The following is a 25,835-nucleotide window of genomic DNA, read 5'->3' as shown; positions in this document are numbered from 1 at the left end:
TCCTCACCACGGAAACAGTACTATTCTGTATTCCCATCATCAATGTGTAAGAATGCTTGTTTTCCCTACAACCTTATCAGAAAAGTATACTGTCAAATCTTAGAATTTTTTTTCCCCCACACTGATGAATAAGAAATGGTATCTCAGTTTAGTTTTAAGTCATACTCAACTTAGGAATGTGGCTGAATATCTTTTAACATTTTAAAAACCATCTGCATTTCTTTTTAGTCAACTATTTTGTTTTTGCCCATTGTCTTCTATCAGGTTTTCTGTTTTTTTGGGGGGGAAGAGAGTAGGTCTTCTTTATATAATCAGTGTTGTTACTCCTTTATCTGTACTGTAAGTTGGAAGTATCTTTTCAGTTTGTCACTCACTTTTTGATTGTCCTCCCATGTTTTTTTTCTTTAAAAACAAATTTATCATTCTTATCACTTTACTGGATTTTGAGCCATAATTCAAAGTTTTCCAAATTCTCCACCAAAAAAGGAAAAATAGCCCACATTTTCTTCTAATAATTGTAGTTTCATTGTTTATAATTACATCTTTGACTCATTTGAAATTTGTCCTCATGTACAACTGAGGAATGGATCTAATTTTATTTTTTTCCAGTTGTCCCAAATAATTTATTAAAAAGTTCACTTTTCTCCACTGATTTGAGATATTTTATATTAAATTTCCATATTCAGCTGTGTCTATTTTTAGATTTTGCATTTTGTTCTACTGCTGTTTATTTATGGATTAACTCTCAACACTCTTTGAAATAAGAGGTTTTGGTAATCTTGAGAAAGACCAATGGAGTTGGACAAATCAAGTTCCCTGACTTCAGACAATCCTACAAACTTACAGTTATCAAAACAATACGGTACTAGCAAAAAAACAGAAATACAGGATAGAAAACCCAGAAACAACTCATGCACCTATGGTCAATTAATCTATGACAAACGAGGCAAGACTACACAATGCTGGGAAGATAGTATCTTCAACAAATAGTGCTGGGAACACTGGACAGTTACATGCAAAAAAACGAAATAATTCTTTAACATCATACACAAAAATAAGCTCCAAATTGATTAAAGACCTAAATGTGAGACCGGACACTATAAAAGTCCTAGAGGAAAACAGGTAGAACCCTTTCTGACATAAATCACAACAATATCCTTTTGATCTATCTCCCAGAATAATGGAAATAAAAACAAAAATACACAAATGGGACCTACTTAAACTCAAAAGCTTTGGCACAGCAAATGAAACAATAAACAAAATGAAAAGATAACTTACAGACTGCAAGAAAATATTTGCTATTAGTGTGACCAACAATGGCTCAGTCTCCAAAATTTACAAAAAGCTTATGACACTCAACAGCATCAAAACAAACAAACTCATCAACAAGTGGACAGAAAAACTAAACAGACATTCCTTCAAAGAAGACAAACAGATGCCAAGAGGCACATGAAGAGATGTTCGACGTCACTAATTATTAGAGAGGTAGTAAAGTAAAAAAAGTTGAAAAAAAAAATCAAAACTACAGCGAGATATCATCTCAGACCAGCCAGAATGGCCATCACCAAAAGATCCACGAACTACTAATAAATGCTGGGGAGGGTGTGGCGAGAAGGGAACCTGCCTACGCTGCTGGTGGGAATGTGAATCGACGGCCACTGTGGAGAGGAGTGTGGAGGTTCCTAAAAAACTAACAGCAGAGCTACTGTATGACCCTGCAGACCCACTCCTGGGCAGCTATCTGGAGAAAAACATGATTCAAAAGGACACATGCACCCTGATGTTCACTGCGGAACTGTTTACAATAGCCAAGACTTGGAAACAACGTAAATGTCCATCCACAGAGGAATGGAGAAAAAAGATGTGGTATACGTAGATACTAGAATATTACTCAGCCATTAAGAAGAATGAAATAATGCCATTTCCAGCAACGTGGATGGACCTAGACACTGCCATGCTGACTGAAGTAGGTCAGAGAAGGAGAAATATGATATGATATCTGTTTTATGAGGAATCTAAAGAAATGATACAAGTGAATGTACTTACAAAACAGAAAGAGACTTACAGACTTGAAGAACAATCTTATGGTTGCTGGGGTAAAGGATGAGCACAAGGGATAGTTAGGGAGTTTGGGATGGACATGTACACACTGCTGTATTTAAAATGGATAACCAATGGGGACCTAATATATGGCACATAGAATTTTGCTTAGTATTATGTGGTAGCCTGGATGGGAGTTTGTGGGAATGGATACATGTGTATTTATGGCTGAGTCCCTCTGCTGTTCACCTGAAACTATCACATTTGTTAACTGGCTATACCTTGACACAAAATAAACAGTCAACACAGGGGATATAGCCAACATTTTATAATAACTATAATGGAATATAACCTTTAAAAATTATAATGACTGTAATCTATATCTGTAATTTATATAAATAATATTGTACAGCAACTGTACGTCAATAAAAATAAATAAAATTTTTAAGGGCTTTTCTATTATCAATAAACAAAACATTATTTTAAAAAATAAGTAAGAAGCTTTGGAACTTCCCTGGTGATCCAGGGAAGACTGGACCCTTGCGCTATCCCCTGTGCTCATCCTTTACCCCAGCAAGATTGTTCTTGCTAAGACTTTATGCTCCCCATGCAAGGGCCTAAGTCTGATCCCAAGTCAGGGAACTAGATCCCTTATGGTACAACTAAAGATCCTGCATGCTGCAATTAAGAGTTTCCATGCCACAGTGAAGACTGAAGATTCTGTGTGCTGCGACTAAGACTTGGTGCAGTCAAGATAAACACTTTTTAAATAAGAGGTTTTATCATGTATTATAAAACTTAGCGTGGCTAACCACCTTTTCATTGCTCCTCTTTTTCAAGCTTTTTCTTAATTAATTCTTCTAAATAAATTTTATAACTACCTTATCTAACCCCAGAAAAATATCTGAAGATAAACTTATGAATAAACTTAGGAAGAAATGATGTATTTACTGTATTGAATATTAATATTCAATAGGAAGTGAAGTGAAATGAAGTCGCTCAGTTGTGTCTGACTCTTTGCTACCCCATGGACTGTAGCCTGCCAGGATCCTCCGTCCATTGCATTTTCCAGGCAAGAGTACTGGAGTGGGTTGCCATTTCCTTCTCCAATATTCAATAGGAAGAAGGTGCCCTTTCTATTTGCTTAAGTATATACTTAGTCTTTCAGGAGTGTTTTGTGATTTTTCTCATATAGGTTTTGTATAAAGTTCATACCAGTCCATCCTAAAGGAAATTGGTCCTGAATATTCACTGGAAGGACTGATGCTGAAGCTGAAACTCCAATCCTTTGGCCACCTGATGCAAAGAACTGACTCACTGGAAAAGACTCTGATTCTGGGAAAGATTGAGGGCAGGAGAAGAGGACGACAGAAGATGAGGTGGTTGGATGGCATCACCAACGTGATGGACAAGAGTCTGAGCAACCTCCAGCAGCTGGTGATGGACAGGGAGGCCTGGCATGCTGCAGTCCATGGGGTCAAAAGTTGGACACAACTGGTGACTGAACTGAACTGACTGAAAGTTCATACTTGGGCTTTCCTGGTGGCTCAGCGGGAAAGAATTCGCCTGCCAATACCAATACAGGAGACAAGGGTTTGATCCCTGGGTCAGGAAGATCCCTTGGAGAAGCAAATGGAAACCCATTTCAGTACTCTTGCCTGGAAAACCCCATGGACAGGGGAGCCTGGTAGGCTACAATCCATGGGGTTGCAGAAGAGTCAGACACAACTTAGCAACTAAACAGCAGCAATAAAGTTCTCACCTAGACTGATCTATCCGTCCGTCCATCCACGGCGCATTCCCTCCCACTTTACCTTTCAATTATTTGTTTGTTAATTTTACATCTTGTTCCTTTACTGCGTTCTCCTCTTATTTGTTGTAGTTGTTCCATTCATTCCTTTGGGATTTTGAGACTGACCTTTATACCAACTAAAAACAGTGATATTTTTCCGAGTCTCGTGTATCTTGTTGCTTTTCCTTATCTAACTGCTTACATCAGTACCTATAGCACAAATTAAATAAAAGAGCAGAACACATGCAGCTCTGTTTTGCCTTGACTTTTGGTTTAAAGAGTCAGACACGACTGAGCAACTGAACTAAACTTAGCTGAAACATCTCTGTTTATGCACTGAGTTTACGGCTTTCATGCTGAGGATGTGCTGCTGTGTGTTCCTGAACACCTCAAGAGCTAAAGCTGCTACACCACCCTCTCTCTGTATTCCTTAAGAGTCCTTAATGGGATGCCAAGGTCTTTTTTCAATTGTTTACAAATCAGAGTCTGTGGTACTCTCTCTATTTCGCCAGCTGTTCTCAGACTTATTTGCTGGGGTTTCCCCTCTGAGTGAAGGCCTTTCCTTCTGATTTTTGGTTCTTAGGCCCGTCCATTTTTTCTTTTGGCTCCCTTTCTTGGAGCTACAGTGCAGCTCTTGCATCTGCTAGCTGTTTAGCTTGCCCATTCCTTTTCCAGGAGGTACCCTGGCTCTTTGGTATCACTGAAGATGCTGTCTGTGGGGCTTCCCTTTTGCTATCCTAGTTCTTCTTCAAAGATTTGGGAAGAATAAACAAAACACCCACTGCTTTCATTTTTGCTCACATAAGAATTCTACTGAAGAATTTCAAAGAGTTCCATGGTGAGATCTGAATTTTTGAGAATTCAGACCTGACCTCCAGAGAAGAATGTATGTGACACAGAAAAGACTGGAGACGGAGAGACCAGGTAGAAACAGTACTTGAAAGAGATAAGAAGGGCCTGGATTAGGCAAGTAGTAGTGAGGCAAGAAAGAACAAAGAAAGATAGATCTAGGAGGGAAAACTGACGGAACCTAATGACTGATTAATGCGGAGGTATGAGAAAAGAGGGAACTCAAGAATGGCCATTTCGACTTCCTAGTTAGTAACTGGTTATGTGCGAGAGGCATCACAGAAGATGAGAGGCTGGAAAAGAGTGGAGCAGGCGCTGGTGGGAGAACGAGTTTGGCTTCAGCAAGTTGATCTGAATGTATGGAGGGTATCAAATTAGCAAAGTAAAAGGTGCTCAGTTGTGTCCGACTCTTTGCGATCCCATGGACTGTACAGTCCGTGGAATTCTCCAGGTCAGAATACTGGAGTGGATAGCCATTTCCTTCTCCAGGGGATCTTCCCAAACCAGGATTCGAACCCAAGTTTCCTGCACTGGAAGCAGATTCTTTACCAGCTGAGCCACCAGGGAAGCTCATCAAATTAAGAGATCTCCCATAAATATCCGGTTATATCATCACTTCCGCATCTAAACTTTCAGAACCTGCTGTGGCAAAACCAATAAGCACCTTTCCCTTGTGTTTGATAATAATGCCAAATATCTTCATTGTAATATTTTTTCTTTGGACTTGGCGTCTGTGTTATCTTCTTCTGGATGATCCCTTGAGTTTTAAATACCTCCCTCAATATTTCCCATCACTTTGTGACACATACCTCAACTCCTGCTGACTTCCAAATATCTAAGATGAAGCAAAAATTCCTTTCATGAAGAATAATTTTTTATTAAGATTCCTTACCTTCACCTCACTACCACTGCCAGGTTGTTTTTTTAAGATATAGTTTATGCGGCAAATGCTTTAAATCTACCTTGAGTGCTTAATAACAATATGATAATGATGCTATAGTAAGTAAGATTTATTCAGTACACACAATGTGCTAGCTACTGTGGTAAGACCTTCACATGCACTGATTCAGGACATCTTCACGATCATTTTATAAGAACTACATTATTTTCATTTTATAGAAGAGATTGAAGCACAGAGAGATTAAGTAACTGGCCCAGATTGAGAGCTGCTAAGTACGTCCTAGCCTGACTTCCCAGAAAGACTGCAGGTGGAGATGTTGTTCAGTTGCTAAGTCATGTCCAACTCTTTGCAACCCCATGGACTGTAACACACCAGGCTGCTCTGTACTCCACTACCACCTGGAGTTTGCTCAAGTTCATGGCCATTGAGTCGGTGATGCTATCCCACTATCTCACCCTCTACTGCCCTCTTCTCCTTTTGCTTTCAATCTTCTCCAGCATCAGGGTCATCAGCATCAGAGCCTCAGTTTCAGCTTCAGTCCTTCTAATGAGTATTCAGGGCTGATTTCCTTTAGGATTGACTGTTTGAACTCCTTACAGTCCAAGGGACTCTCAAGAGTCTTCTCCAGCAATACAATTCAAAAGCATCAATTCTTCAGTGCTCAGCCATCTTTACAGTTCAACACTCACATTCATATACGACTACTGGAAAAACCATCAGTTCAGTTCTGTCACTTAATCCTGTCCGACTCTTTGCGACCCCATGGACTGCAGCATGCCAGACTTCCCTGTCCATCACCAATTCCCAGAGCTGGATCAAACTCATGTTCACTGAGTCGGTGATGCCATCCAACCATCTCATCCTCTGTCACCCCCTTCTCCTCCTGCCCTCAATCTTTCCCAGCATCAGGTCTTTCCCAATGAATCAGCTCTTTACATCAGGTGGCCAAAGTATTGGAGCTTCAACTTCAGCATCAGTCCTTCTAATGAATATTCAGGACTGATTTCCTTTATGACTGGTTTGATTTCCTTGCAGTCCAAGGGACTCTCAAGAGTCTTCTCCAACACACAGCTCAAAAGCATCAATTCTTCGGCGTTCAGCTTTCCTTATGGTCCAACACTCACATTCATACATGACTACTGGAAAAACCATAGCTTTGACTAGATGAACCTTTGTTGGCCAAGTAATTTCTCTGCTTTCTAATATGCTCTCTAAGTTGGTCCTAGCTTTTCTTGCAAAGAGCAAGCATCTTTTAATTTCATGGCTGCAGTCACCATGTGCAGTGATTTTGGAGCCCCACAAAATAAAATCTCTCACTGTTTCCACTGTTTCCTCATATATTTGCCATGAACTGACAGGAGCAGATGCCACGATCTTAGTTTTTTGTTAACTTTTAAGCCAGCTTTTTCACTCTCCTCTTTCACCTTCATCCGTTCAGTTCAGTTCAGTCACTCAGTCGTGTCCAACTCTTTGCGACCCCATGAATCACAGCACGCCAGGCCTCCCTGTCCATCACCAACTTCTGGAGTTTACCCAAACTTATGTCCATCCAGTCAGTGATGTGATCCAGCCATCTCATTCTCTGTCATCCCCTTTTCTTCCTGCCCTCAATCCCTCCGAGCATCAGGGTCTTTTCCAATGAGTCAACTTTTCACATGAGGTGGCCAAAGTATTGGAGTTTCAGCTTCAGCATCAGTCCTTCCAATGAACACCCAGGACTGATCTCCTTTAGGATGGACTGGTTGGATCTCCTTGAAGTCCAAGAGACTCACAAGAGTCTTCTCCAACACCACAGTTCAAAAGCATCAATTCTTCAGCGCTCAGCCTTCGTCACAGTCCAACTCTCACATCCATACATGACCACTGGAAAAACCATAGCCTTGACTAGACAGACCTTTGTTGGCAAAGTAATGTCTCTGCTTTTTAATATGCTATCTAGGTTGGCCATAACTTTCCTTCCAAGGAGTAAGCATCTTTTAATTTCATGGCTGCAGTCACCATCTGCAGTGATTTGGAGCCCAAAAAATAAAGTCAGCCACTGTTTCCCCCTATTTGCTATGAAGTGATGGGACCAGATGTCACGATTTTAGTTTTCTGAATGTTGAGCTTTAAGCCAACTTTTTCACTCTCCTCTTTCACTTTCATCAAGAGGCTTTTTAGTTCCTCTTCACTTTCTGCCATAAGGGTGGTGTCATCTGGATATCTGAGGTTATCGATATTTCTCCTGGCAATCTTGATTCCAGCTTGTGCTTCCTCCAGCCCAGCGTTTCTCATGATGTACTCTGCATATAAATTAAATAAGCACGGTGACAATACACAGCCTTGACATACTCCTTTCCCAATTTTGAACCAGTCAATTGTTCTATGTCTAGCTTTAACTATTGTTTCCTGACTTGCATAAAGATTTCTCAGGAGGCAGATAAGGTAGTCTGGTATCCCCACTCTTTAAGAATTTTCCACAGTTTGTTGTGATCCCCACAGTCAAAGGCTTTAGTTTAGTCAATGAAACAGAAGCAGATGTTTTTCTGGAATTCTCTTGCTTCTTGTATGACCCAGCGGATGTGGGCAATTTGATCTCTGGTTTTTCTGCCTTTTCTTAATCCAGCTTGACCATCTGGAAGTTCTCGGTTCATGTGTCAAGCCTAGCTTGGACAATTTTGAGCATTACTTTGCTAGTGTGTGAGATGAGTACAACTGTGCAGTCATTTGAACATTCTTTGGCATTGCCTTTCTTTGGGATTGGAATGAAAACTGACCTTTTCCCGTCCTGTGGCCACTGATGAGTTTTCCAAATTTGCTGGCATATTGAGTGCAGCACTTAAACAACATCATCTTTTAGGATTTGAAATAGTTCAGCTGGAATTCCATCACCTCCACTAGGTTCATGGACCTTGGTCGGCAAAGTGATGTCTCTGCTTTTTAATATGCTGCCTAGGTTTGTCATGGCTTTCCTTCCAAGGAGTAAGCATCTTTTAATCTTATTGCTGCAGTCCCAGTCTCCAGTGATTTTGGAGCCCAAGAAAATAACATCACTGCTTCCACTTTTCCCCCTTCTATTTGCCATGGAATGATGGGACCAGATGCCATGATCTTAGTTTTTTGAATACTGAATTTCAAGCCAACTTTTCCACTCTCCTCTTTCACCCTCATCAAGAGGTTCTTTAGTTCCTCTTTGCTTCTGCCATTAGAGTGGTATCATATGCGTATCTGAGGTTGTTGATATTTATCCTGAAAATCTTGATTCCAGCTTGTGATTGATCCAGCCCAGCATTTCACATGATGTACTCTACATAGAAGTTAAATAAGCAGGGTGAAAAACCAGTCAGTTGTTCCATGTCTACTTCTAACACTTGTTTCTTGACCTGCATACAGGTTTCTCAGGAGATAGCTAAGGTGGTCTGGTACTCCCATCTCTTTTAAGAATTTTCCACAGTTGTTGTGATCCACACAGCCAAAGGCTTTCATGTAGTCAATAAAGCAGAAGTAGATGCTTTTCTAGAACTCCTTTGCTTTCTCCATGATCCAACGAATGTTGGCAATTTGCACTCTGGTTCCTCTGCCCTTTCGAAACCCAGCTTGTACATCTGTAAGTTCTCAGTTCAGCTACTGCTGAAGCCTACCTTAAAGAATTTTGAGTAGACCCTTCCTAGCATGTGAAATGAGTGCAACTATCCTTAGTTGGAACATTCTTTGGCACTGCCCTTCTTTGGGACTGGAATGAAAAGTGACTTTTTCCAGTCCTGCGGTCACTGCTGAGTTTTCCAAATTTGCTGACATACTGAGTGTAGCACTTCAACAGCATCATCTTTTAGGATTTTAAATAGCTCACCTAGAATTCCGTCACCTCAACTAGCTCTGTTCATAGTGATGCCTCATAAGGCCCTCTTGACTTCGCATTCCAGGATGTCCGGCTCTAGGTGAGTGACCACACCACTATGGTTATCTGGGTCGTTAAGACCTTTTTTTGGGTATAGTTCTATGTAGTCTTGCTCGAGGGGGAGGCGTCTTGGAATTTGCAGTTTTTAAAAGTGAAGGAGGAGGAGGAGGAGGAAAAGGAGAAGAGGAGGGGGAGGGGAAAAGTGTCCTCATACCATTCTTTTGCATACTGCAGTTTGAGACTCACTAAACTCAGTATGGCTTCCCAGGTGATGCAGTGGTAAAGAATTTACCAGTACTGCACAGGATGTAAGAAACTCGGATTTGATCTCTGGGTCGGGACAATCCCCTGGAGCAACCCACTCCAGTATTCAAGCCTGGAAAATTCCATGTACAGAGGAGCCTGGCAGGTTTACAGTCCTGGCGGGCAATGAGTCAGAGGCAACTGAGCACACACACAAAACCTAAGTATAAAACAGCAACCCTAGCTCCAAAGCATTTCCCATAACCCTCTATCCACTCACTCATATTCTCTGTACTTTAGGTAACAAGGCTACTCAAGTTTCCACCTCATTACATGCGGAATATTATGGAATGGGACAAAACCACAGACGGATGTATTATTTTACAAAGGAGAAAATCCAAAGCCAGAGAGAAGTGAGGTGATTTATCTAAAGCTAGTAAAAGCGCTGAGAGCAGAACCTTTGGTCTCCTGACTTTCCAGCCCAGTTCATTTTTCCATCCTATATGCCTAAAGATTTCCCATTTATAAAATATGAAAGGATATTGATCATCAAGGGCCATATTTTTAAATTTCACTTGTGTAAAGACATCAGTAATAACGTGAACAGTATTCTACATATGGATGCACTGTGTCCAAAAGTTTTAAATTGGTAGAAAACAATTTAAAACAACACATACTGCTTCATTTAACAGGAATAACCTGTTCACAATGAGATGGTTCTCAGTGGACTGACGGTAGGTCACTTTAATGAGACTCATCTCAGGTTTCTGTTTCAATCATCAAAACTTTCCCACAGATTCAGAATGAGGTCTGCATTAGCAGATAGTTGGATTTTCTTCTATTAGACATTGATGAAATCTAGGTGCTGTGAATATAATTTTTCCCTGATTGAAGTAACTGAAAGCACCTTCTTTCATTCATTCTCTCATCACTATTACCTTTTCCCTTTTTTTCTGAGAGAAAGTATTCCCAGTGCTTTTCCAAGGTAACCACCTGTCTGTGGCCTAATCCTTCTCCCAGCTCTGTACATAAAACCTTGTTTTATTAGTATTATTTTCCTTTGCTCTTCAATATTTTCCTCTTTAGGAACTCTTTCCCCCAAGCCTGTCCTTAACAGAAAACAAAAAACAAAATCCTTCTGATGACTCCTGCTGCTTCTAGAGTAAAGTCTGAATCTTTCAGCACGAGAGTCAAGCCCTTCATCTTCCACAGTCAATATGCTCATCCAGGATAGGTTCAGTCTCAGGTCTCCTCCCTTTTTCTGATGTGATTCAACTCTGCTGTCTCTCCTTTCAGCTCACCACAGCTCTGTGAAAACAATCCCTTTGCCTTTCTGCCCAGTTTCTGTCTGATGAAGTCTTATCCTTTAAAATTCAGCTCAAATTTCACTACCTTCTCTGTGATATCACTCTAGTAATATCACTCTGCCCCAAAAGAATAACTCTTAAACTACACAGTATTTTGATTATACCTGTCTGCCTTCCCAATAGAATGCACTCTTATTCTTTAATTCATTTAAGCATTTTCTGAGATACTGTGACATGCCAGGCCCTATGGTAAATGCCAAGGACGTAGAACTGAATGTCTCAGAAACACTCTGATCTAAAGAGAATATTCTGTGCTAGGAAAACAAAGTCTTAAACTTAGATATAACATTTAGAAGGTATATAGCTTCTGAATACGGAAAGTGATATTTATCAATGTAAATTGATCAGAATAGCAGGACATGAAAAAGAAGTTAAGTAACTTGCAATGTACTTAAAAAGTGGTAAAATAATACATTCTCAGTTCAAAGATCTATTTTCCTTTTTCCAGTTCTGGAATTGTTAGTCCCTAAAAAACATAATGAAATTCAGTCTGCCATCCAATAATGAAGAAATCTGTCTCTTTTGACTACATAGTCTATTCCTATGGGAAAAACCTTGACAGAATGCAACTTCTCCCCCTCCAATCTAGATGGAGAAGACTTTTCAAACCCACCCTTTTCAAAGATTATTTACGCAAAGTACTAGTCTTCCTCTGAAGAATATTCAATACACATCCATATTGTCCCACACAAGTCCATTTTCCAATTAGCTATCTTCCAAGATAAAAATGGGCAACAGAAGCCTGTTTCACCTTCAGTAGCCTTGAGATATGTAGGAAGTCTAAGAATACGGTATACACATTTTGGGGAGAAGCTTTAATGAGTTTTAAGTACCTTGGAAACCGTATGCATTTTCACCAGGAGTTTCATAAGAAGGTCTTCTAAACTCAGTAGTCCTAGGTTATGGAATTTTTTTCTAATATCTACCTTATTCCTCAATAGTTAAATAAAAGTTTTATTGTTCTGGTTTGTCAAACTCGACCACTTTGAGGTTTAGGGTACAATATTAACTATGTAATTGTGAAAAAGTTTAAGTACCCTTTCAATAAAACATACCACATATCTAGCCTCTCATATGAAATAACTATCACTGTCTTATAAGGTGACATTTAAGTTTACCATTAGCCATCATCTGATCTGTTTGCATCTAGATGTATTCTAACAAATTTTCAGGAAGAGCAACCACAGGTATCTGAAAGCGATCTAAAAAGCCAAAGCATTAGATTCTTATTTCACATGTAAAACGGAATCAACTGTGTACACTGCACTGTGCTTAGAAAGTTATTTACAACAAATGGCTCTCTGTGGTAGCATATTCTTTTTTTAATTACAAGCTTATATACTGGTTTTATCTGCTTTCCCTGTTCTCTCCAAATCAATAATATTTAGATAACAACAATAACACACTGAAAACAATGTACAGAACTTGCCATGCACGAGGCGTCATCATACTTATCTGATACTGAGGAGAGTAATCCATTCGAAATCAAGGTAACGTTCATTTTTCACTTAACAATCTAACTACTTCTTTTTAAAAGATAGCATATTCTATAGAAAGAACTGCTTCACGATGACAGTTTCTGGGAGAAAATGAGTCTCTCGTTAAGCTTACTTTTTTTTTCTTTGTGAACACTTCTGGTTTCTCTTTTAAAATAGCAAAAGGTTTCAACCAGTTGAGGTGCTGCCGCCTTTGCTTGTGTTTAACTTTGACAAGCTAAGCTTTTCAAGCCAAATGAAATGTCATCAAATTTGCTTCTCAACCTTAGGAAAAAACGGAAGGAGGAACAAAGGTCAGAATACCAGCCTCTGCTATAGTCGAGTCTGGGAAAGAATGCTTAGGAAGTCTGTGTGCAGTCAGCCACAAAGCCAGTTTCCGTTTGCGGTCTACACCAGATGGTGACTATGCTGAGTCCTTCATTATACACAGGGTCCATGCTGGGTGCTAACTAAAGTACTACTAAAGAGCAGGCTCCTGGGGTAAACAATCTGCTTTTTTCAAAAGTCCTTGAGAAGCACTACCTTCAAACCAACATTATAGGGCTTGCTTGCAGAGAACACCCTTTTAGAACTACTCTTGAGCATTTTACTTTTAGTTTCCCATAATGGCAACAATACATTTAAAAGACACCTTTAAATTTATTTTAAAAAGGGGTACAGCATGCTAGTTAGTTAAGTTAGTAACAGAAGGAAGAGAGAAAAAGAGTTGAAAGAGATGACTTGTTGCTGGGAAACAAGAATTAGAAGGAGAAAAGACCAGGCAAGGAACCAAACTCTGCAGTACCATTTATTCTTAAAACTCATATCCATATATTATATTGGTTAAAATTTTCAATTTGAAAAAGAAGGCAATATCACTGGTTATTAAGACGGTGGGTAAAAGAACACTTCAGTGCTATGCTTCTGCCATTCAAAGAAGCTGAAGAACTTCAGCTGACTTCTATTTTCTTCAGATATCATTGGATAGAATTTCTTGCCAGGTGCTTTGAAGATAAATAAATAAATGCTGTCAACTTCTTATTGCTGATCTGACTGTGTATCCCTCCATTTCATCAGAACTCGATTTTATGGCTATTCTCTTTCTCAAAAGGGCTTCTCAGGTGGCGCTAGTGATAAAGAACCTGCCTGCCAATGCAGGAGACATAAGAGACTTTGCTGGGTCGGGAAGATTCCCTGGAGGGGGGAATGGCAACCCACTCCAGTATTACTGCCTGGAGAATTCCATGGACAGAGGACCCTGGTGGGCTACAGTCCATGGGGTCGCAGACAGACATGACTAAAGTGACTTAGCAGGCATTCATTCCGTCAAAAATCTCAGCAAATTGGTGCATTCTATTTTAAGGCTGTAAACTTTATTTTATACATGCATACCCAATAATCTTTTCTATGAAAGTGTCATAGTTTTAGATCAGTTAACCCTTTCATCTAATATCCCTTTATCACTTCAAATCACCTATATCCAAGTCAAAAATCATGCGAGATGTTACAGGAACTCTCAGTTCTCCTACAACGGAGAGGCCCTATTCTTCCCAGGTACACCCCTCTACACCTAAAAAGCCCTAGACAAAACACAACAAACCGGCATAGAAAGTCTCTGAAAGGTAGAGGAGGTGAGCTGCCTAGGGGCCTTAAGACTTGAATACTGGGTAGTGAGTTTCCTGGCCTCATATGTCTCACACAAGATGCTGCAGAAGCCTCCAATCTGGTACTGCCCACAGGAACAGATCCCCACCCCTACCCTAGTCCAAAAAAAGAGCCTGCTTCCCCAAGCTCAAGTACCAGGAAGAGTGGGCTACACACATCTTGCTCTAGCAGATCACCAAAGGAAACACTACACCCCTCTTCCTGCAATGGTTTCAGCAGGGTCCACTGGGAAAGTGAACTTCCCCCTCCCTGACCTCTTAAAAGCAAGCTGAGTGCACTGATCTAATCGACATCTACAAAAAATTCTACCCAATAGCAGAGTATACACTTTTTCCCCAAGCACCCATCAGACATTCACCCAGACAGACTAGATCTGAGACCATAAAACAAATCTCAACAAATCTAAAAGAACTGAAATCATATAGAGTATTTCTCTGATCATAATGAAATCTAATTAGAAATCAGTAACACTAAAGACAGCCTTGACATACTCCTTTTCCTATCTGGAACCAGTCTGTTGTTCCATGTCCAGTTCTAACTGTTGCTTCCTGACCTGCATATAGGTTTCTCCAGAGGCAGGTCAGGTGGTCTGGGATTCCCATCTCTTTCAGAATTTTCCACAGTTTATTATGATCCACAAAGTCAAAGGCTTTAGCATAGTCAATAAAGCAGAAGTAGATGTTTTTCTGGAACTCTTGCTTTTCGATGATCCAGCAGATGTTGGTAACTTGATCTCTGGTTCCTCTGCCTTTTCTAAAACCAGCTTGAACATCTGGAAGTTCACAGTTCAAGTACTGCTGAAGCCTGGCTTGGAGAATTTTGAGCATTACTTTACTAGTGTGTGAGATGAGTGCAACTTTGCATTAAGTTATATGCAGAGTACATCATGATAAACACTGGGCTGGAAGAAGCACAAGCTAGAATCAAGATGGCTGGGAGAAATATCAATAACCTCAGATATGCAATGACACCACCCTTATGGCAGAAAGCGAAGAGGAACTAAAAAGCCTCCTGATGAAAGTGAAAGTGGAGAGTGAAAAAGTTGGCTTAAAGCTCAACATTCAGAAAATGAAGATCATGGCATCCGGTCCCATCACTTCATGGGAAATAGATGGGGAAAAAGTGTCAGACTTTATTTTTTTGGGCTCCAAAATCACTGCAGATGCTGACTGCAGCCATGAAATTAAAAGACGCTTACTCCTTGGAAGGAAAGTTATGACCAACCTAGATAGCATATTCAAAAGCAGAGACATTACTTTGTCAACAAAAGTCCGTTTAGTCAAGGATACGGTTTTTCCAGTGGTCATGTATGGATGCGAGAGTTGGACTGTGAAGAAAGCTGAAGGCTGAAGAATTGATGCTTTTGAACTGTGGTGTTGGAGAAGACTCTTGAGAGTCCCTTGGACTGCAAGGAGATCCAACCAGTCCATTCTGAAGGAGATCAGCCCTGGGATTTCTTTGGAGGGAATGATGCTAAAGCTGAAACTCCAGTACTTTGGCCACCTCATGCGAAGAGTTGACTCACTGGAAAAGACTCTGATGCTGGGAGGGATTGGGGGTGGGAGGAAAAGGGGACGACCGAGGATGAAATGGCTGGATGGCATCACTGACTCAATGGACGTGAGTTTGAGTGAACTCTGGGTGTTGGTGATGGACAGGGAGGCCTGGCGTGCTGTGATTCATGGGGTCGCAAAGAGTGGGACACCACTGAGTGACTGAACTGAACACTAAGACAACAGCAAAATCTCCAAACAAGTGAAAACTCAACAAAACACTTCTAAATAAGTGTGTTTTACAGGTCAAAGAGGAAGTCTCAGAAGAAAAAAATTACATAAAGTTGAACGAATATAGAGGATATCAAAGCATATGGGACACAGTTAAAATAGTGATGAGAGAAAACAGCAGTAAATGCTTACAACAAGAAAGAGAAAAGTTTTCAAATAAATAATCTAAGTTCCTATCTTTTAAAATTCAAGGAAACTTGTTTTTGAAAAGAATCAATAAAATTGAGAAGGTGAGGGTGGGATGATTTGAGAGAATATCATTGAAACATGTATATTATCATATATGAAGCAGATCGCCAGTCCAGGTTCGATGCATGATACAGGGTATTCGGGGCTGGTGCACTGGGATGACCCAGAGGAATGGGATGGGGAGGGAGGTGGGAGGTGGGCTCAGGATGGGGAACACATGTACACCCATGGGTGATTCATGTCAGTGTATGGCAAAAAATACTACAATACTGCAAAGTAATTAGCCTCCAATTAAAATAAATAAATTTTTTAAAAAAGAGAAATTTCTCAAGAGTGAAGATAAAAAGAGAAGCTACTAATAATTAAAATCAGGAATGAGCAGGAAATATCAGTACAGACACTGCAGTCATTAAAAGAACAGGGAATACTATGAACAATTTTACATTCATAAGTATGACAATATATAAAAAATGGGCCAATTTCTCAAAATCCCCCAAAAAGATGAAACACAACCTAAACATTCTTTTAACCATTAGAGAAATTAAGTTTTTACAGCTTCTCCCTCAAAACTACAAACCAGTATCTCTCATGAACTTAAAATACCAAAATCCTCAACAAAGTACTAGCCAATCAAATCCAGCAATGCACAAAAAATTATACGCCATAACCTAGTGGGATTTATTCCAGGTATATAAGACTATACCAAGTACAGTTTATTCCAGGTATGCAAGGCTTGTTCAACATTCAAAAATCAACAAATGCAATCCACCACAGGCTAAAGAAGAAAACAAAAAATCATATGATCACATCAACTGATGCATAAAAAGCACCTGACAAAGTCAAGCGCCCACTGGTGATAAAAATTCTCAGCACACTAGAAAGAGGGAGAGAATTCCTCAGCTTGGTAACAAACGTGGCAGTTATCCACATATTAACTTACTTAACAACAGACTGAACCCTTCCCTCTAAGATTGGGCACAAGCAAGGATGCCCACTCTTTCCATTACAGTTATTCAGCATACTTCTGAAAGTTCTAGCCACTGCAATAAGGCAAGAAAATGAAATAAAGCACTGAGGTTGGAAAGGAACAATTTAAATAGTCACTATTTGCAGATAACATTTGGAGAAAGAAATGGCAAACCACTCCAGTATTCTTGCCTAGAGAATCCTGTGGACAGAGGAGCCTGGTGGGCTGCTGTCCATGAGGTCGCACAGAGTCAGACACAACTGAAGTGACTTAGCATGCATGCATGCATTGGAGAAGGAAATGGCAACCCACTCCAGTGTTCTTGCCTGGAGAATCCCAGGGACAGAGGAGCCTGGTGGGCTGCTGTCTATGGGGTCACACAGAGTTGTACATGACTGAAGCGACTTAGCAGCAGCAGTAGCAGCAGATAATATGATTGTCTATACAGAAAATCCCAAGCAATTTATAATAAGTGAGTTTACCAAGGTTGCAGAATATAAAACTGATATACAAAATTCAATCACGTTTTGATATTCTTAAAATAAACATGTGGAACCTGAAAGTAAAAACACATCTAGAGTCCATTTGCTATTACATTAGTTTTTATAGTCATTCCAAACAAAACATAATTCTTAGGTATAAACTTAAAACGTGAGAGGATCTATATGCTGAAAAGAATAAAATGCTATTAAAAGGGGAAAAAAGACCTAAAAAAATGGAAAAACAAGGTTCATGAACTGAAAGATTTAACATAATAAATATACAGATTCTTCTCAAATTATCAATAGGTTTAATGCATTCACATCAAAATCCCAGCAAGTTTTTTTTTTGTTTTGATAGAGACAGAGACAAACTTATTCTAAAATTTGTATGAAAAGACTCTAGGACCTAGAATAGATAAAACAATCCTGAAAAGGAAAATAAAATGGGAGGGATCACTGTACCCAATAGTTAGGCATAATATATAGCTTAAGTAAGAAGACAGTGTGGTATGAACATAGACACTGGATGGGTCAAACGGAAAACCCAGAAATATACCCACACAAATGTGCCCAACTGAGTTTTTTGACAAAGGTACAATATTGGACAGACCTAAGTATAAAAAGGAACTTCAATTTAAGCCTCACACTTTATATAAAATGTAATTTAAAATGGGTCAGATATAAAATATAAAACTTTTTGAAAAGAATTAGAAAATCTTTGGTATCCAGGGTTAGGCAAAGAATTTTTACACTTGTCAGAAAAAGCACAATTCATAAAGGGAACACTGATAAATTAAGCTTCACCAAAATTAAAAATTTTGCTCTTCAAAAGACCATCAAAGAAAACATTTGCAAACCATAATTGTGACAAAAGACTTGTATTTAGAATGTATAAAGAACACTCAGAACTCCACAGTAAGAAATGAAGCAGTAGAAGCGGGTAAAAGACAAACCCTCTCACTGTGGAGGACATGCAGATGGTGTCTGGCAGGGAAGGATGGCCGACACCACCAGTCACTGGGGAGACACAGACTAACATCGCAGAGATGTCACTGTACACCCATCAGAATGGCGGCAATGAAAGACAGTGACCACACCAAATGCTGGCAAGGATGCAGAAGAACTGGGAACATAAAACAGTACAGCTGCTTGGGAAAAGAGAATGGCAATTCCTTACAACATTAAATATGCACCTATCAAAATGACTCAAAAATTACACTACTGAACATTTATGCCAGGGAAATGAAAACTCATGCTCATGCAGAAACCTCTCCACGAATGTTCATAGTCACTTTATTTATACTAGCCAAAATGGGAAATAACTTGGTTACCAAGTTATGGTACATCCAAGATACAGAATACTAGTCACCAATAAAAAGAAATAAATTATTGATGCACACAATTTGGGACGATCTCAAGGGAATATGTTAGATGAAGAAATCCAAACTCTAGAAGTTAAGTACTCTATGATTCCATTTATATAGCATTTTTGACACAACAAAACTATAGAGTGGGGAAACAGACTAGTGCAGTCAGGGGTTAGGCACAGTGTAGGAGAGAGGGAGGTGGCTATGGCTGACTATCAAAAAAGCTGCACAAAGGATCCTTGCCTGGAGCCAGCGTGAGGAATTCCACCCATGACAAGGTTATGTGGCAGAGCTCTGATGGCAAGGCTAATCAGACTTCAGGTTTTCCCCCTGGTATCTCCTGAGCATGTATCCCCCAAAATAAGAATCTGCCTGCTTTTCCACTCTTCTGATATTCTCTGGAAAAAGTCAACCCAGGGCTTTAGTCTTCTGCATTGAAAGGGATGTTTCAGTTAAACCCCCTCTGATAACTCTCTAGCTTGCCTAACAGGTTCCCCTGGACCTCTTACAGCTTGTGAATTGCTTACAGCCCCCCAACCGCGAGAAGCACAAAGCTTAAAGCATCTTAAAGATATAGAGCCTTTTCTAAAGAGCTAAAAATCATTTTGGTGATGGGTTTTCACTGTTGACTCAATGATTGCCGCCAGGCCTCCATATTCTTTATCTTTTAGGCACCTGGGAGGATGTTAATCAATGTAAATGGGATATGGAAAAAGATACATAGTAGTTTTGATGTTAACAACACTAGACTTTTGAGTTAATTGCTTTTCTTTTGTTATAAATCACTGTACTCCTTTTACTTGTTATAAATTGCTGTATCTTTGCTATGTAAGAATGTAACTTTATTTAGTGCTTTCTGAGAGTGGCACCAGACTTTGGGAAGAACAACACAAATAAGTCTTCTGGTTGACAAACCCTTATCAGAAAAAAGGCTGTAAAATGTTAATTGGCCCTTCTGGCCGGAAGATGATGTAAATCACCTAAGACTTGTATGCAGAGAGAAAAGCCTCGTTTTGATAAGAGTCTGGGCTGCTAACGCCACATAATTTTGTATTACCCATTGATATCTATGTACAATCAAAAAGGTATAAAAGGCCTTTCTAGACAATAGAGGCCGGGCCAGTCACTGGACTGGTTTCCCCCGTGTCTCCTCTTTACTCTATTTTCAGGCTGAATTCCCATCTGGGGCGTGGAGGCTCGCCATGTCTACTTACTTGCCCCAGCTTCTAAGATCCACAAGAGGGGGAGCCCAAGGTGGGGAACCCCCCGCTATTCAGGAGGACGCCGGCGGCCTAACGTAGATGGTGCAAGCTCCTTGTCTGAAACTTTACTGGCTTTCCACGTGAACCGAGCTATCGCCGGGGCTGGAGCCCGGCAGACCCTTGTGACAACAGGACTGTGTCTGGGCTGTGATGGCAGTCACCCGAAACTGCAAAGAGCTGCCCACGTACCAGCACAAGTTTACCTGGCAAAGTCTCACTGTTAGTGGACTGTGCCAACGTCAATGTCCTGGTTGTGATGGTTACTATAGTTAGGGAAGAGTTCACATCTAGGGGTAGATGGGCGAAGGGTATTTGGGATCTCTCTGCATTATTTCTTATAAATGTATGTGAAATTACAACTATCTCAAAATGAAAAATTAATAAACGTTAAGGGCCTGGGAGGTATTTCTGACAAAAACACAAGATAACCTGAACCTAATCATGAAGGAATAGACATCAGACAAGCTCAAATCCAAAACAACTGGATTATAATCTTCAATAATGTCAATGTCATGAACAGGTTAAAAGAGCCATGACAACTGAATACAACAAACAATCTGACTGGACCAATCCAGGGTTTTCTTTCCTATAAAGGTCATTATTAAGACAATTTTACAAAACTTAGAAAAGGTATATAGATCAGACAATGATATTGATGTTAATTTCATTATCTTGATAATCATATTGTGGCTATATAAGAAAATGTTCTTGCTTTTAGAAAATATACAATGAAGTATTTAAGTGTAAAAGGACATCTTATCCCAACTTTACTCTCAAATAGTTCTTAAAAAAGCATATATAGATGGGACAACAATGGATACAGTGACAGACTTTATTTTCTTGTGCTCCAAAATCACTGCAGATGGTGACTGCAGCCATGAAATTAAGACACTTACTTGCTCCTTGGAAGAAAAGCTATCACCAACCTTAACAGCATGTTAAAAAGCAGAGACATCACTTTACCAACAAAGGCCCATCTAGTCAAAGCTACGGTTTTTCCAGTAGTCATGTATGGATATTAGAGTTGGACCATAAAGAAAGCTGAGTGCCGAAGAATTGATGCTTTTGAACTGTGTTGTTGCAGAAGACTCTTGAGAGTCTCTTGGACTACAAGGAGATCCAACTAGTCCATCCTAAAGGAGATCAGTCCTGAATATACACTGGAGGGACTGATGCTGAAGCTGAAGCTCCAATACTTTCACCACCTGATGTGAAGAACTGACTCACTGGAAAAGACCCTGATGCTGGGGAAGATTGAAGGCAGGAGAAGGGGATGATAGAGGATGAGATGGTTGGATGGCATCACTGACTCGAGGGACATGAGTTTGAGCAAGCTCCGGGAGTTGGTGATGGACAGGGAAGTCTGACATGCTTCAGTCAATGGGGTCGCAAAAAGTTGGACATGACTGAGCAAGTGAACCGAAGTGAACTGATACATGTAGAAAAGGAAAAAAGGTAAAATGTTTACAGCTGGAGAATTAGGGCAAGAAAATACTTTATACTATTTTTACAACTTTCTGTAGGTCTGAAATCACAAATAATAAAAATTATCATGATAAAAATTTCAAAGATGTAGGATGCTGCACAGAGCCTGGCACACAAATGTTCAGTAAATTATACTTTTCAGATGTTTTATATATACTTTCAGATGCAGAAACAAGTTGAGAAGCTATGTAAACTGTGCAAGAGGGACTGTGGCAAATTGGTAGTAAGGTCAGGATTTGAACTCCATACCAAAGTCTATGCTTCTTTTCATTAGAATGAGGAAGGATGAAAAATTTACACACCCCCACCTTGCACCATCCCCTATAGGGATTTATAGGTGCCCTGTTTGAATAGAGAATTCTGTTATATAAAAAAATTTTTTTTATTTTAAAATTTTAATTGGAAGCTAATTACTTTACAATATTGTGGTGGTTTTTGCCATACATTGACATGAATCTGCCATGGGTTTACATGTGTCCCCCATCCTGAACCCCCCCTCCTGCCTCCCTCCCCATTCCATCCCTCTGGGTCCTCCCAGTGCACCAGCCCTGAGCACCCTTTCTCATGCATCAAACCTGGACTGGTGATAGTTTTCACCTATCATAATATACATGTTTCAATGCTATTCTCTCAAATCACCCCACCCTCGCCTTCTCCCACAGAGTCCAAAAGTCTGTTCTTTACATCTGTGTCTCTTTACATCTGCTGTCTTGTATACAGGGTCATCACTGCCATCTTTCTAAATTCCATATATATGTGTTAATATACTGTACTGGTGTTTTTCTTTCTGACTTCCTTCACTCTGTATAATAGGCTCCAGTTTCATCCACCCCATTAGAACTGACTTAAATGCACTATTTTTAATAGCCAAGTAATATTCCATTGTGTACATGTCCCATATAGGTACATGGGCTCAACAGTTGTGACACATGGGCACAGCATGTGAAATCTTCCTGGACATGCCGTGCCCGTGCATCCCAACTAATGAGCCCATTATCTGTAGCCCACGTACCTAGAGCCTGTGCTCTTCAACCAGAGAGGCCACTCCAATGAGAAGCCCATGCACTGCAACTAGAGAGTAGCCCCAGCTCACCGCAACTAAGGGAAGCCTGTGTGCAGTAACAAAGATCCAAGGCAGCCAAAAATAATAAAAAAAACTGGCTTCAAACCATGCTGCACACTATTTACTTCTTCAGTTCAGTTCAGTTCAGTCACTCAGTCGTGTCCGACTCCCTGCGACCACATGAGCTGCAGCAGGCCAGCCCTCCCCGTCCATCACCAACTGCCAGAGTTTACCCAAACTCATGTCCATTGAGTCGGTGATGCCATCCGGCCATCTCATCCTCTGTCATCCCCTTCTCCTGCTGCCCTCAATCTTTCCCAGCATCAGGGTCTTTTCAAATGAGTCAGCTCTTTGCATCAGGTGGCCTAAGTATTTACTTCTTAGTTTCTTAGAAATACCTAGGATTGGGACCTAACATCTTACACCTGCTCCAGGGCACATATTCTGTATGTAGCACATCAAACAAACTATTAATAAGTAACAAAGTGACAGAGAACCATCTGCAAGTCCTTTACTACAGGGCAGTATACTGTTTTTCCTGTGCCCTTATTCATCTTAATACTGAGTACTTAGGCTGTGCTGGTCAACGTGATTTCCAGGCTGACTAGAGAGACACATCTCTTCTATTGGTCCTTTTTGACCTCATCAATGCCCGTGGCTAAGCTTAAACAGGACAGATAATTCACATGGGAAAAAAAAATTCACATGGAACAAAAGTATATATAGTGAAAAGTCTCCCTCTTTCATCCTTCCAACTCCCCTGCTACTGACAACGAATGTTACCAGCTTAAAAATGCAACTTTGCAATCTTTTTTCAAATTACTAGAATTAGGTATATCCCACTCTAATATTAAGCTAACCATTCACTGGGAATATTCCAAGTGATCACTATAAACTTAATAATTTCTCCATTTAGGTTTTTCAAATACCCTTAAAACACTTATATAGATATGTTTTTTGACCATTTTTTAATGAAAAGATGTTCATATTGTGTACGATTACAACAGATGTTTATGAATTACGGCCAGTAAGCATTAATCACTATAGAGTACTGATAGCTCACCTGGTTCCTGTCCCGGGCATTTGTATACCTGATCTTCTGAATGAAGTAGAATATAAGCCAGGCTGAAGAAATAATCATCAAAACAATAAAGGATATTGACACGAAGACTAGAGAGCCACGGCTGAAGTTCTTTGGCGGCATTCGAGTTCCAACAGCTATTGTCATTTGTACAGAGATGTTTTTCTCCAGATAACTCAATATATCTTTACCCCTCAATTCTGTAATCATGACAGCAATAATATCTCCAGTGCCTGTAATGTAAAATAAATATATATACTCAAGTGACATTTAAAATTTACAGAATATCAAATATATAAAAATGTTACTTAGAAAAACTACTGCAATTTTTGCTAATGGCAAGGTTTTGCAGATTCACATGAAATGAAGTTGTAATTGGGCATGCTGGCACCAAGTGGGAAAAGAAATTTGATGTGCACTACTTAAGATTTAAACAAACACACTTAAAGCATAAAATGACTGCAGTGGTAAAAGCCGTATTAATTTGTCTTACAGCTGTATTTGAAAGACAGACCATTAAATCAGCCAAATGTAATAGGAGACAGTGCACAACACTGTATTATCCAGCAGCCATGCTCAGCCGCTCAGTCGTGCCCAGCTCTTCACGACCCTGTGGACGGCAGCCAAGCGGGAAAAGCGCCAGGCTCCTCTGACCACGGGCTTTCCCTAGCAAGAATACTGGAGTGGGCTGCCATTTCCCACTCCATGGAATCTTCTGACCCAGGGATCGAACCTGCGTCTCCTGCATTGGCAGGCGGATTCTTGACCACTGAGCCACCTGGGAATCATATTGCACGGCAATAGAAATGTGACGGAAACCACGGCAGGTTTCACTGTAAAACCTTTCCTATCTTAAATGTGCTTTAGAGAGCCCCAATTCCTTATGAAAAGGAGAAAAACACTGTCATTTATAACACAAAAGTTGGTGCTTGCTGGCATTACCTTTTCTTATAAACATTCATGGAGCACCTATTGTGTGCAGAACTAGCACAAGGAGCAGAAAGAAGCAGAAGCTCAGGATATACAGTTTCATCATTTCACTGCCTTAGGACCGAAATTTGGTAACAGTGTCAACAGCAAAATGCCAAATGGTGGTATCTTTAATCAGTAACAGTTGAAACTATCTTAGGTCCTAGGTGTACACTGGACTAGGGGAAGGTTCCTCTTTTGTTCACCCCAATTTATATGTTTCATTTATAATATTCAATTGAAAGGACTACCCTTGTACAATGTACAAAGACCGTTTACAACTGAAAAGAAATTCAATAAACAGTTTATCAGAATACTGATTAAAATCCCAAAAAGAAAACTACAAATTAAAGCAACAAGTTAACATCTAATTATCTTTCTGATATAAGAGTTCTGATCAGTAAGTTAGAAAAAAATCTAAAATGATGCTAAACCATTTAAAATTTCCAGTTAGAAACCTTAAGTGATTTTAAAATGCTCTTCAACACGCAATATTCTGTGGTGTAAGATACCAGGTATGGCTATAAAGTAACTGAGACGGATCCCACAAACGACACATGACAATCAGTCTCATTGCTTTATAATCACACCAGGTACAAACAGTTTTAGAAATCAATTCTGAGGCTCCCTCTTGAAGACTCAAGCTGGAAAAGGAGCTGGGAAAGCTGCAAAGGTAGCTGAGGGAACTGATCCATGTAATTTCGTTCATTAAAACAACACTACGTGAGCACCACCTAATTTCAATGGAAAGCTGTTTGGGAAAAGAAAGATTTAATTATTTCAACCATCCTTTCAACAATATTTATTGAGTTATATACTATCAGCAAGGCTCCTTATGTCCACGTCCCAAAGAGAATGGAAATAACATTCTGCTGTGAAATAACAGAAAAGATATATATTGGTGTCTGTCTCTGGTTCCTGGGACAAAGCTCCCAAACGCTTGCAATTTCCTAAGTAACAGCACTAGGAGCACCTTT

At 39.9% G+C, this 25,835-nt stretch overlaps 1 protein-coding gene across 4 annotated transcripts in view; it reads right to left on the bottom strand.

Moving 5' to 3' along the window:
* RNF130 (ring finger protein 130) overlaps positions 1-25,835 on the bottom strand; it is a 183,523-nt gene that overhangs the window by 95,920 nt on the left and 61,768 nt on the right. For all 4 annotated transcript variants that reach the window (XM_042250853.1, XM_027969274.2, XM_027969275.2 and 1 more), the window contains one exon: positions 23,872-24,122. In XM_042250853.1, the coding sequence (XP_042106787.1) occupies positions 23,872-24,122 (251 nt within the window). The remainder of the gene's footprint in view (positions 1-23,871; positions 24,123-25,835) is intronic.

Source organism: Ovis aries, chromosome 5, assembly GCF_016772045.2.
Source record: "Ovis aries strain OAR_USU_Benz2616 breed Rambouillet chromosome 5, ARS-UI_Ramb_v3.0, whole genome shotgun sequence".
NCBI classification, from domain to species: domain Eukaryota; kingdom Metazoa; phylum Chordata; class Mammalia; order Artiodactyla; family Bovidae; genus Ovis; species Ovis aries.
The sequence above is the reverse complement of the archived record's forward strand: the minus strand, read 5'-3'. Positions and strand labels throughout refer to the sequence as shown.